The sequence below is a fragment of the Phacochoerus africanus genome, chromosome 13 (assembly GCF_016906955.1).
Source record: "Phacochoerus africanus isolate WHEZ1 chromosome 13, ROS_Pafr_v1, whole genome shotgun sequence".
NCBI classification, from domain to species: domain Eukaryota; kingdom Metazoa; phylum Chordata; class Mammalia; order Artiodactyla; family Suidae; genus Phacochoerus; species Phacochoerus africanus.
This window is the reverse complement of record NC_062556.1, coordinates 12287208-12301751: the sequence shown is the minus strand read 5'-3', so window position 1 is coordinate 12301751 and position 14544 is coordinate 12287208. Positions and strand designations below refer to the sequence as shown.

Genomic DNA, 14544 nt, shown 5'->3' with positions numbered 1-14544 from the left:
ATCACATTGGAGCTACAGTTGCTACCTATGCTGCAGCAGCAGCAATGCCAGGCCCTTAACCCCCTCCGTCAGGCAGGGAATTAAACTTGCATCCCAGGGCTCCAGAGTTGCCACTGATCCCTTTGTGCCGCAGCAGGAACTCCAGTATTGAAACTATTATTATTACCATTACTGAAAAGGCACATTTTATAGAATTTTGAAATCACAAATGATTTGGGATAGAAGGAATTTGCCAGCGAAGAAATTGATGGTCGTATTTATTGTTGTTTAGAATGTGAGCACATGTAAACATTTACTGTTTATACTTTCAGGAATCCTTAAATGCAGTACTTAAGCAACTAGAGAAAGAAAAAAGGAGTCTGGAAAGTCAAGTGAAAGATTATGCACTGAGACTGGAACAAGAATCAAAGGTTTGGAGTTTCCGTCATGGCACAGTGATTAAAGAATCCGACTAGGAACCATGAGGTTGCGGGTTCAGTCCCTGCCCTTGCTCAGTGGGTTAAGGATCCGGCGTTGCTAGGAGCTGTGGTGTGGGTCGCAGACGCGGCTTGGATCCCGAGTTGCTGTGGCCCTGGCGTAGGCCGGTGGCTACAGCTCCAATTAGACCCCCAGCCTGGGAACCTCCATATGCCACGGAAGCGGCCCTAGAAAAGGCAAAAAGAAAAAAAGAAAAAAAGAAATGAATCAAAGGTTTGTTTTTATTCTGTACTAAGAAATTCCTTTGGAGCTGCCATGACTTCTGGTATGTTATCTACAAACCTATTACTATGTAATTATCACAAAATATTTACAAAACTATTTTCTACACTATTAAAAAAGCAGAGACAGACTCGACTTAGCAATAGTCTCGTTAGTGTTGCCAGTCTTCTCTGACAACAGATTCTCTCTCGTCTTGTCCAGGCTTACCATAAGACCAGCAATGAGCACCGTACATACCTAGCCAAAACTTCTCAGGTAACTTTTGCTTTTTCACTTCCAAGTTCTAAGAGTTTTCTCTTACTATAAACTATGTTTTTCACTTTTCGATTAGTTTGGTTTGGTGGAGAAACAGATGTTGGACTTAGGGGAGACAAGGTACCAAGTTTCTATAGAGGGTCCGTGAAGAGGAAAATATGTAGCATTTATAAAAAGGTAAAACAGAGGTAAAAGTTTCCCAAATTAAGAGAGTATTTTGCGTAGTTGCTTCCTCATTTGTCCTTTTAGTTTGACTTATAATTGCTAAACTCCAAACAAATAAGCACTTATCCCCGTGCTGTTGTGAAGTTCAAGGCACAGTTATGCATGGTGAGGTCTAAGGGACCCAGCATTTCTATTGGTGGAAAGTGTGTGCTCACAAATGACAGGGTAGGAAAGTGATCAGTGAATTCGGAAAGATGGTGCCCATGTTTTCCACGGTTTTTCATTTGCCTTTCCAGTTTGTTTATGAAGTTGTTGGCATTAGAGAGTTTTGGTTTTGGTGTTGTCAGAGCTATCTTTTATGTATGATAGTTCTTTTTAGTACTTATATGGCTTAGTATTTGACATTTAAATGTTTAATCCTTATTAACTTTATTTTGGCATATGTTTTAAGGTTAAGATATGAATATATGAATTCACTTTTTGATGTGCATTATCCAGATGGAAATGTCCAAAAAGCAGTTGAGTATATGAATCTCAGGGAAAAAAAAAAAAAAGATCAGGATTGAAGATAAGGGTTTAGAACTTTTATTAGCATATGGAGAGTAAATGCATCATATGAACAAATGAAATGCATCAGGGAGGATACACAGGGCAAGAGGAGACAGTCTAAGATACAGCTCTGCAGAGCTGTAGCAGTAGCGGTCAAGGGAAGAAGGGCCAGGTGGAGGGTTGGAGTGCCCAGGACACAGTAGGCGAGGCAAGGAGGTGGAGCACCTGAGGGCTGGTTTTGACATAAAGGTCATCAGCTAATCACTGATCTAGAGTCTCCGGAGGGTCAGTGGGAGGACTGGAGCCCATCAGGGGGTATCCAGAGAACAACCGGCAGAGGAACGTCAGGGCAGTCGTGAGTAAAGGGGGCCTGGACTCCTCGTGCCAACTAAGGTAAGTAGGAGACCGAGACCGCGTGGCTTCACTGCCTGTCGCTCTTACCTGCGACGTGGACAGCCAGTGCAAACTGGAACCTGGAGCTTGGGCTGGAAGCACTGCTTCCTCCCACAGCACCGGCACCCACACGCCTTTCCCCAGACCGTGTGCTCTGCTTGGAACACGCTGCTTCCCTTACATGCCGGGGCTGCTTCCCTCAAGGTGTAGCAAACTGCTGCCTCCTCTGTGAGGCCATGAGGTGATGAAAGACCACAGACTTCGAAATCACTGCAAATTTGGATTTGAATCGCAGATTTGTACCTACTGGGGATCGACCTTTGGGGGCCTTCATTTCTTTCCTCTGTGAAAGGGAAATAGCTGCAGTATTTTGCATGGGATTCGCGCGCTTTAGAGATACAATGCATGTAAAGTGCTGAGTGAAATGCCTGGCACATAATTGGTTCTAAATTCCAGTAGATTTTCTGGGGAACACTGTTTTCCTGTTTTTCCTTCCTGATCTCGCTCGCCCCTCTCCTGTGACGGGACATCAGAATTTCTGCTTGTCTTAGCCTTCCTCCTTTATCCTTGTTTATCTAAAAATAAATCATTTCGGTAGAGTAGTTCCGACTCTCATTACACAGGCTCACTGAACATACAATCAAAGCCTGTTCTAACAGCTTCCCAGGAAGATGTTAATCCTGTTTGCATGTATAAATGTTAATAAGGATTTTCACTCTAGAGTAAATTGTTAATCGTTGCAGTTAAAGATGGTTCTGACCACGTGGATACTATGGTGACTGGAAAGGTCGGTTAACGATTTGCTGTTCTTTCCCTGCTGAATACATAAATAATTGATTCTTTCATAGATAACCAGAGCTATTTGCTGAGTCTGCTCTTTATATTTCTGCTGGCTTCACTGTTTAGACTTAAACTGAGTTTCCACATCTCAGGATTCTTCTGATTTACAGTGTATGAGTAGTACAGACATTGCTTTTTAAGATTCTACAGGCATTATAGCCAATATTTTATAATAACTATAAATGAAATGTAACCTTTAAAAATCATCAGTCACTCTATTGTACGCCTGTAACTTATAGAATATTGTATATCAGCTATACTTCAGTTAAGAGTCAGGCAGAATACTGTAATTAAAATTTTTTAAAATTAAAAGCACAACATTGTAGGAGTTCCCGTCGTGGCACAGTGGTTAACGAATCCGACTGGGAACCGTGAGGTTGCGGGTTCGGTCCCTGCCCATGCTCAGTGGGTTAAGGATCCAGCGTTGCCGTGAGCTGTGGTGTAGGTTGCAGACGTGGCTCGGATCCTGCGTTGCTGTGTCTCTGGCATAGGCCGGTGGCTACAGCTCCGATTCAACCCCTAGCCTGGGAACCTCCATATGCCGCGGGAGCGGCCCAAAGAAATAGCAAAAAAGACAAAAAAAAAATAAATAAATGCACAACACTGTAAATCAACTCTACTTTAATAAAACATTTAGAAAACTTTAAAAAGTCAGGCAGAAAGACTGACTGGAGCTTGTTGCAACATATGGTAAACCTAACTTCTCTTCCTACAAACATAGAATTCTAGCAATGGATCTGAGAATTGTTGAATATAATGCTTTGCTTTACAGACAAGGAACCTGCGGCCATTCCCTTCTTATTTTTCTTTTAAATTTTGTTTTTTCTACGAATAATTCAAAGAATACAGGCAAGAGCAAAACACAAGCCAAACTTTCTTCTTTTGGAGAGATCCAAAAACATCAGTTATTTGCATGTATCTTCTCTCTTGCCTGGGACATTTTTTTTCGTTTGGATTTACAAATAATTTTTTTAATTCTATTTTTACTATAGTTGATTTACAGTGTTGCGCCAGTTTCTACTGTACAGCATAGAGGCCCAGTCTCTCTCTTCTCTCTCTCACACACACACACATCATGTACGTATACATATACATTCTTTCCTCATCCTGTCTTCCGTCGTGTTCTCGCCTAAGAGGGTGGATATGGTCCGCTGTGCTCTATGTACAGTGGGACCTCATGGCTTGCCATTCCGATTGTAAGGCAATTCTAACAGTCTTATTCATGTGTCAACTCCTTATTTTTCTTCCTTGAAACCTCTGCTCCTTCTTTTTCCTTGAAAATTCCTTAAAACCCATTGGTTTTAATTCCATCCTCTGAAGAGAAAGTCTATACTTTTCCTATGTAACAGCTTTCCAAAGACTTGAAAGCAGCTCTTGATCTTCTCATAATTTTTTTTTCCTTAAGCTAAAATATGAAGTTGTATTAGCCATTTCTTATGACATAGGTGCCAGACTATTCGGCTATTTCTGTTGCCTTTTTGGACAACTCTATTTTATTAATGCTTCTTTAAAGATAGAACTCCCCAGGTTTAAATCTAGACTTGAGAGAGAATCTCAGCAGCACAGCTCTTAAAGTCTTGTCCCCACCATACTTATTTTTCTTCTCTGCTATCGGAGTCATCATTCTGAAATACAAATATGGTGGTGTTCCCAGTGTAGCATCTTCAGCGACTTTGCGTTCCAAAGGATTTCAGCAAAGCTGCTCAGCGGTTTCATCTGTTCTATACTCCCCACAACTGCTGGCACCCGTGGCCTATGGAATTTTCTGGGCCAGGGATCAAATCCTAGCCACAGTTGTGACCTATGCAGCCATGCCAGATCCTTAACCTATTGCGCCACAGCAGGAACTCCTCTGCTTTATACTTTTATGCCTGTGCTGCTCCCTCTACCTACAATGTCCTTTCTCTGGTTCTTAACTGACTACCCTTCTGTGTGGCTCCCACTACAGCTTGAATTAGTCGTGTCTTCTGTATGCTTGCAAAGCACCTATGTAAGCCTCTGCCGAGGCAGCGCATTATACAGTCTATTTATTTTGCTGTTTCCCCAGTAGCTTGTAAGAACCGTGACTTAGCTTTGTACTCCAGGGCCTGATCTGGCCGTGGCACACAGAAGATTCTCAGTAACGTTTCCTGAGTGAATAAATGAGTGGATTCCGTCTGCTGATCCAACATGCCCACAGTTGCCACTTTCAGGAAATGCTCTAACATACTGCTTCACAAAGCAAAGAATTCATCAGGTGTGAAGTCCAACTGTCATCCCTTTACCTTCAGATGTATTCACATCTTTATCCACCTTTCCTGTTCCTCCTCCTGCCTTGAAGAAAAAGGATCCCGTACTTCTTCCCAAGTCTGTCTGCTGCATCTAAGACTTATTTCATAATTCCTACCTGTCTTCCACTGGCTGTGCTGTGTCCTGTGTCTGTGACATGCTCATCTCTTCTACAAAAACCACCTTTATTTGGCCTGTTATGCCGCATCTTCATAAAACTGCTACCTTAGTTTTCTTTTCCTCAGCCAAACTTCCTGAAGGAGTGAATACACTCACTGCCTTTGCTGTTTACTCCGGGACCTCTTTCGGCTGCCTTCTGCCCCTGCACTGGGCTCGGCCACGATTTGTTTCTCAATAAACCAAATACAATGACTACAATAAACCAAATTCAAGCCTCCTGGTAATAGGCATCTCTGAGGCATTTCATACTGCTAACTGTGCTCACTTTTTAAGACTAACCCCCTCAACACATATGACCATATATTTTTCTATGTTTTCCATTTATTTATTTATTTTTGTCTTTTCTTGGGCCGCTCCCTTGGCATATGGAGGTTCCCAGGCTAGGGGTCCAATCGGAGCTGCAGCCACCGGCCTACGCCAGAGCCACAGCAACGTGGGATCTGAGCCGCGTCTGCAACCTATACCACAGCTCACAGCAACGCCGGATCCTTAACCCGCTGAGCAAGGCCAGGGATCGAACCTGCAACCTCATGGTTCCTAGTCGGATTCGTTAACCACTGCACCACGACGGGAACGCCTTCCAGTTATTTAAATGGAGGCTCTATCTTTAGTGATTCACCTATCCCTTAAAAGTTGCTTTTCAGAGTTTTTATCAGCAACTCTCTTACTCCTCTAGCTGCTCTTAACAAATGGTCTCATTTTCTCCTGGCTGCAGTCGCCATCACTAAGAACATCCGCTTCAGTTTTTCCTGTATTGCAGACTGTATTCACACCACCCACAGAAGTGTCCACTTTTGAATCTTGGAGAAATTTTAAAATAGACATAAATGAAAATATGATCTTGTCTCTTCATTTCAAGACAGCTACAGCTTCTATTGTTTTGTCTACCTTAATGGCAGAGTTTATATATTATTAATATTTAGTATCTATAAAAATTTTAATCGTCTGTATCACATGAATGATATGATTTTCGTAATTTCTTCTATATTTATGTTAAAAATCACATGGACTGGAGTTCCCATCATTGCTCAGCAGGTTAAGAACCTAACCATTATCCATGAGGATGTGGATTTGACCCCTGGCCTTGCTCAGTGGGTTAAGGATCCGGCGTTGCCATGAGCCGTGGTATAGGTTGCAGACATGGCTTGGATCCCACGTTGCTGTGGCTGTGGCTGTGGCGTAGGCCCAGAGCTGCAGCTCCGATTTGACCCCTAGCCTGGGAACCTCCATATGCCATAGGCACGGCCCTAAAAAGAAGAAAAAAAATCACCATGGACTGTGGGATTGAGATAGAGGGGTTTCCAGCATCTTTAGAAGCCTGTTAATACTGGAGAAGTCCGGCATTTCATATTATTCTTCAGCTTCTCTTATATATGCTACAGAAGGGTCTGGTTAGGAGAGAGTTAATTGGGAAGTAATTTATCTCTGAAAGTTAACTTATTTCTTATCTCTGAAGTCAGTCATGAAATAAGAGGGTAAATGCTCAACTTTTTGTATTTCAGGTCTCTGGCTCAAACCAAGTTTCTAAAAGGCAACAGATGGATTAACTGCCTAGGATGAAAGAGAATCTAGTGAAAACGTAAGCCTAACTATAGCTTTCCTTTCTAATTAATTATATGCACATGTGACTGGTACTGACAAAACAGGTGTCCCCTAATTTTGGAAGTTGAACTTCTAGATTTTATAGCAATAATATAAAATAGCAGATGGTAAGAGAACTTAAAGAAGTTTGTACTCTCCATTCATTATTTAAATACATTCTTTAGGTCCCAGGAATATATTTCTTCCTCAAACATGATAAGATCTTATTTTTTAATGCTAAAATACTATTGTTTCCAAGGAAAGCTTAAAACTCCATCATTAACAACAATATAAATGCAAGCAATATATCAGCCTTGACCTTTTTAATGAGGAAATATGGACACTGAAATAAACATAGATGACAGTGCAGTTTAAACTATGTTTTCCTGTGTAAACAAAAACAACAACAAAAAACAATTTAGGATGAATAAAGAACAGGAATAGGAGTTCCTGCTGTGGCACAACAGAATCCATGGCACCTCTGCAGCGGTGGGACGCAGGTTCCATCCCTGAGGTCACAACTGTGGCTCAGATCTGATCTCTGGCCTGGAACTCCATATCCTCAGGGTGGCCAAACACAAAACAAAACAAAACAAAAAAACCCAGAGGAGTCTCATTGTATGGCTGACTTCACTTAGCATGATAGTTTCTAGGTCCATCCATGTTGCAAAAAATGCTGGTATTACGTTCCTTTTAATGGCTGAGTAATATTCCATTGTGTATATGTACCACCTCTTCTTGATCCACTCCTCTGTCCATGGACATGTAGGTTGTTTCCATGTCTTGGCTATTGCAAATAGTGCTGCAATGAACACTGGAGTACATGTGTCTTTGTGAGTTGTGGTTTTCTCTGGGTAGATGCCCAGGAGTGGAATTGCTGGATCAAATGGTAGTTCTCTGTTTAGTTTTCTGAGGAACCTCCATACTGCTTTCCACAGTGGTTGCACCAATTTACAATCCAGTGCTTTCACTGACATGTGGAATCTGAAAAAAGGACAGACTGAACTTCTTTGCAGAACAGATGCTGACTTACCGACATTGAAAAACTTATGGTCTCCGGAGGAGACAGTTTGGGGGGTGGGGGGATGTGCCTGGGCTGTGGGATGGAAATCCTGTGAAATCAGATTGTTATGATCATTATACAACTACAGATGTGATAAATTCATTTGAGTAATAAAAAAAAATGGGAAAAAAAAACAACCCAGAGGAATATTTTATGAGTCTAGGAAGCTATATCTACACATGATTTTTCTTGATCCTCCATTAAGTATAAAAGAATTATTATTAAGGCAATCTTTGTCTTTTTTTCTTTCTTTTTTTTTTGGATAGTTGATTTACAATGTTGTAGCCATCTCTAATCCTTGTCTTTTATAACTTTATTTCACGTAGGGGATATATTCATACATAACAGTATAAAAGTTGTAAATGAAGGTATAACTTAGCTATGAATCAGAATACTTTTCAAATACAGGCACTCAGGGTGCATGCAATATAGCAGGTTTCGGAGTTCCCGTCGTGGTGCAGTGGTTTAACGAATCCAACTAGGAACCATGAGGTTGCGGGTTCGGTCCCTGCCCTTGCTCAGTGGGTTAAGGATCCGGCGTTGCCGTGAGCTGTGGTGTAGGTTGCAGACGCAGCTCGGATCCTGCGTTGCTGTGGCTCTGGCATAGGCCGGTGGCTGCAGCTCCGATTCAACCCCTAGCCTGGGAACCTCCATATGCCACGGGAGCGGCCCAAGAAATAGCAAAAACAACAACAACAACAAAAATATATATATATATATAGCAGGTTTCTTCTGAAAATTCCTGGGACATTTTCTTCAATATTTGGCTAGATGGATAAAAACATATTCTTCCTTGAGTAGTCAAATACTTTAAAATATAATTCATTACAAAGATAATTCATTATCTTTGTATTTTTTTAATCAGTGGAAATAAAATGTAGTGAAAACATGAAAGTAAATTCTGGAGAAGGCCTTCCCTCTGCAACTCTGTTGGAAGGGCCTCGAGACGACTCCCATGTTCAGTGATCCGACAGAACAACTCACAGGATGCAGATCTATTTGTGCACACAGCTAAGATTTATTACAGCAGAAGGATGCGCAGCAAAAGCTTCAAGGAAAAGGTGTATAAGATGAAGTTCGGAGGAAACCAGGTGCAAGCTTCTAAATGTCCCCCAGTGGAGTCGCATAGGACAATACTTAGTTCCTCCAGCGATGATTTGTGACAATGTGTGAACTTTTCTATTCTAGGGACCCTCATTAGATGCTTAGTACTCAAAGGTTTTTTCCAGTTTAACTGATAAATAATTGATAGACAGGTAAGGCACACAGCATGATGGTTTGATTTGTTTATAGTATGAAATGATTTCCATGATCGATTCAGCTAACATCCATCATCTTATTTAGATATAATAGAAAGAAATGAGAAAAAAAATGTTCTCCTTGTAATGAGAATTCTTAGTATTTCCTCTTTTTTATTTTTTTTTTTTGACTGCCCACAGCACGCAGAAGTTCCCAGGCCGGGGATTGAACCCAAGCCACAGCAGTGACCTGAGCCCCAGTAATGACAATGCCAGATCCTTAACCCATTAGGCCAGTAGAGAACGCTGGGATTCACCCTCTTTAATAACTCTCCTGTGTATCTACAGCAGCGTTAAGCATGGTCCTCATGGTGTACATTGGATCCCTAGTACTCACTTATCTATAACTAGAAATTTATACCTTTGACCACCTTCCTCCAATTCCCCACCCCCAGACCCTACATTCTTCTTATTTAAGGAAAGTTTTATGTCAGTGTAGGAAGCCATTTACCACTAAGTTTCCAGTCTTGTAAGCAGCTCTTTCTAAGGTAGCAGTCTCAGGCCTGCTGTGTTAAACTCTTTCTGTGATCATCCTAAATATTTATTTTTGATTTGTATATTTATCTTCTAGTTCACATTTCTTCACCTCTCTTGTTAAGATTTATTTAAATACTGGAGGGAGAAATATTTTGAAATAAAAAGCTTCTTTATTCTAATCCTAAATTAACACACATACACATAAATATTACTAGACTGTAGGTCTCCGAGGGCAGTTTGGTTTTTCCTTGAACACAGGTTGGAGCTCTCAAGAGGAGCCCCTGAGGTGGAAATGAGCAAGCAGGAAGTTTACCCATGAGCACTCGGACTCGTGCCGCTAGAGGGAAGGGAAGGCAGCAGCTGGGGCAGAGGGAGGAGGACCACAGTGCAGCTGCCATCACACAGGCCAAGCCGGTTCAGCAGTGAGCCACGTGTGGTTGGTTCATCGCTGTTCCTCTGATGAAGTGACCGGGCCCTCACATCCGAGGGTCTGGGCCCTGGTCAGATGATTTCTATTAGCGCTTTTTAGTATTTTCTTGGAGAATATATATACTTTGTACTCATTTTAATAACTTTATTAAAGGAGAAGTTCAAAAGAAGTATACGTATTAGGTAGACTAAGGAAATTCTCAAGTCAAAATAACACTGTAAACACAGTACAGTATTTTTTTAAAAAAATAGTTAAGAACAAAGGTGGTAAATGGAAATTGACACTGGCTTTGGAGCAGATAAACTTGAATCTATTTTGCTTCTGCCACTTATTATTGAACATGACTTCATATAAGTAACTTTTTCAGGCTTACCTATAAAAATGATGATGAAACCCAAACTGAATGGTTAGTAGGAGAATTAAAGATTGTTGAAAAATCAATAATTGTTAGCGCCTCTTCTTCAGTGTATAGTACTTTGTTGACTATAAGGAATCAGCAAAGTAATAAAGGTGATTTTTAGGAAGAGAGTAGGACACATGACAATAATTAGAAACAGCAAGTGGCACATCCACAGCAGTGTTATGTGACATAATCTTGCAATACTTAGGACTGTAAAATGGTTTCTAAACTTTGCGGACCATAAGTTAGAGCCTGTTGTGGCCCAGTATACCCACATACATCTTAAAGTACAACTGAATTATGAAGCAGTATTTACCCTTACTGTGCATATGTGTGCTGGTGTTTCCTGTTCTGCTTCATTTTTATACTGATGTAATTCACTGAATCAGCCCACTGAGTTGAGTTGCCTTCTTCATCTCAAAAAGCATTACTCTAAAAGATGTCTAGGAGATTAAACATGTTCTTAGAGTGATGCATTTCACTTTGATGATTGGTAAGTTGGATCTTATAGCAATAGTTCACATTTAGGAACTATTAAATATGATATAATTGAATTTTTATGGTTAATTCCATATTATACTAGAAGATGAAATTTATACTAAAACATGATTTGAATTTTAAAAACTTAACATAGGAAATAGTTTATTGCAAAAGTACATTTTTAAATTATAATAATGATATATAATTCACATTAAAAATTTACCCTTTTGAAGTGTGCAACTTGTTGATTTTTAGTGTATTCACAAGGCTGTGCAATTACTACTATATAGTTCCAGAACATTTTTATTGCACCAAAAAATAAAAGCCCTGCACCCATCAGCAGTAACTCCCCATCCCTCTCTCCCCCCAGCCCCTGGCAATCACTAATCTACCTTCTGTCTCTGTGGATTTATCTATTCTTGTTATTTCATATAAATGGAAGCAAATGATACGTGGTCTTATGTGTCTGACTTTGTCACTTAGCGTAATGTTTTCAAGGCTCATCCTCGTAGGGGGTGTGTATTAGTACTTTATTCTTTTTTTAAGGGCTGAATAAAAATTTCAGTTTTGGATATACCACATTTCATTTATCCATTTATCAGTTGATGGACCTTTGAGTCATTTACATGTTTTGACTACTATGAATAATGCTGCCGTGAACATTCGTGCACAAGTTTTTGTGCATGTGTGTTTTCAGTTCTATTGGGTACATGGTAGGGAATGGAATTGTTGGTCGATTGGTAACTGTTTATCTTTTTAAAGAACTGCTAAACTTTTTACCTAAGTGGCTGTACCATTTTATATTCCCACTAGCAATGTGTGAGGGTTCCACTTTCTCCACATACTTGTCAATGTTATTGTTTGGGTGTTTTTTTTTGTTTTGTTTTGTTTTGTCTTTTGTTGTTATTTCTTGGGCCGCTCCCGCGGCATATGGAGGTTCCCAGGCTAGGGGTCCAATCGGAGTTGTAGCCACCGGCTTACGTCAGAGCCACAGCAACGCGGGATCCGAGCCGCATCTGCAACCTACACCACAGCTCACGGCAACGCCGGATCGTTAACCCACTGAGCAAGGGCAGGGACCGAACCCGCAACCTCATGGTTCCTAGTCGGATTCGTTAACCACTGCGCCACGATGGGAACTCCCTGTTCGGGTGTTTTTTAGCCATCCTAGTGGATGTGAAGTGGTATCTCATTGTAGTTTTGATTTGCACTTCCCTAAGGACTAATGATGTTGAGCTTCTTTTCATGTATTTGCTGGCCATTTGTATATCATTTTCAGAGAAATATCTATTCAAGTCCTTTGCCCATTTTTAACTATTTTGTTTGTCTAATTTTTGTTGTGTCTATATATTCTGGTTACCAGACCTTATCAGATATATGATTTGCAAATATTTCTCCCATTTTTTCTTTCTTGATTATATTCTTTGAAGTATAAAAGTTTGACTTTGATGAACTCCAGTAGATCTTGGCTTCCTAGGATTTTTTTTCTCCTCAGTTACTTGTACTTTGGGTATCAGATCTAAGTAATCATTGACTAATCCAAGAACACAAAAATTTACACTTGCTTCCTTCTAAGAGTTTTATAATTTTAGTTCCTTTTTGATCCATTGTAAGTTAATTTTTGTATGTGGTATAAGTGTCCAGGTTCAGTCTTTTGCATGTGTTTATTCAGTTGTCCTAGCGCCATTTGCTGAAGAGACTGTTCTTCCTCAGTTGAATTACCTTGGCACCCTTTTAAAAATTAACTGTAAACATATGAGCTTATTTCTAGACTCTCACTTCTATTCCTTTGATCTATAAGTCGGTCCTTACACCAGTACCATGCTGTCTGGGTGACTATAGCTCTTCAGAAAGTTTTGAAATCAGTAAGTGTGAGAGTCCTTCAACTTTATTCTTCTTTTTACAAGATTGTTTTGGTTTTTCACAGTTCTTTTATTTTCCCTATGAACCTCAGGACTGATTTGTCCAGTTTCTTCACAGGAATACCACAGAGCTGGGGAAAGCAGGGTAGGACAAGTTAAAATGCTGCAGAGCTCATTGTTCTTGCTGAGTTTCAGGTGTGTGTGTGTGTGTGTGTGTGTGTGTGTGTGTGTGTGTGAGATTAAATTTTCAGGATTGCTGCAAGCCTTTGGTTAATTTTGATAGTTTTGAAAAAGTTGCTTCTGACCATTTTTGCAAATTTTCTCATTGCTTTTATGGAGGAAATAATTGTTGGAGCCCCCTCTACTGTCATTTTTGCTGACATCACTCCCTGAGTAAAATATTTTTTAAAGCTTCTTGCAAAGAATTGAAGTGAGCACATGGGCAAGTTGGTTTTATAAAGATTTATAAGTCAATGAGGGAAAGAATATCCCATGGTAATGCAAGAACAGTAATTCCAATGGAACTGGACTGACAGATATTAGAATTAGAACTCAGGGAAGCTTTAAAGACCTCAGCAGATGTTCACACATCACCGCTTTAGTGGTTTGCCATGTAAAGTGGTCATTAAAGGCACAGACTTTGAACTCATACTTCCTATATTCAATTCCAGATATACTTTAACTTTATCACCTTGTTTCTTTTCTTCTAACAGAGCTAATGATTTATCCACATGATAGGTATTTTATGAAGTCGATATTAGTAAATAAATAAAATTTAGAGTAGTCCCTGACATAGATGATGCACTATAAAAATGTTGCTGCTGTCGTTTGTAGAATAATGGACCACTGGTTTATTCTCCACTTCATTTTCTTCTCATTACCAACTGCCGTCTTCACTTTCTATACCACTTTTATATCACAGATTTTGGTATATCATAGTTTCAATTTTACTGTAATTTTTAACTTGATCCTTCTTTCCATCTTGTCCCTGCTCTTGTCTTCATGGCCTCTCTCCATGTATTTTCTTAGCTTTAATTCACATTTCCACAGGCAAGTATCAGAATGGCCCATCTCATTGCTCTTTGGACAAAACTTTCTACATTAGACCACCTCATAGGCTGCTTCCAGGCCTTTGGAATATCTGTCCTTGAGCTAGTTGCCTCTCTAGCTTGATGAGATGATGTGGTATAACATTATATGGTAAGCAAAAAAATTACATAAAGAGATTCCTTTATGTGAAGGACTGAGGGCTGGGGGAACTAGGTGAAATAAACAGCTCTTCCCACATAACACACAATGCTTTTGTTGTACACAATGGTGACTGAAAAATCATGACTGAAACTTATTTTATTTCAGGGGAAGATGTAATTCACTTAATCAGAAGACAATGAATGCCATGAGAGGACCAGTAAAAAAGCCTTCAAGATCAAACCATCTTCCAAGATGCAACCTGTGATTCTAGAACAGGATTGCTTACTATTTCTTCCGCTTTTTCATCTGTGATATTTAACTTGTGACGTTAATGTTCCACACACTTTCCAGGGAATGAAATAGATAAGATAGAGCTATCAAACCTCTCTTTAGCTCTTCTAGAAGTTTGTTCC

At 40.0% G+C, this 14544-nt stretch overlaps 1 protein-coding gene across 1 annotated transcript in view; it reads left to right on the top strand.

Moving 5' to 3' along the window:
• The window catches only part of SOHLH2 (spermatogenesis and oogenesis specific basic helix-loop-helix 2), a 106650-nt gene that overhangs the window by 27083 nt on the left and 65023 nt on the right, over window positions 1-14544 (top strand). Inside the window, 4 exon segments of the mRNA XM_047755809.1 lie at window positions 312-410; window positions 901-954; window positions 6852-6928; window positions 14297-14392. Coding sequence (XP_047611765.1) covers window positions 312-410; window positions 901-954; window positions 6852-6928; window positions 14297-14392 — 326 coding nt within the window.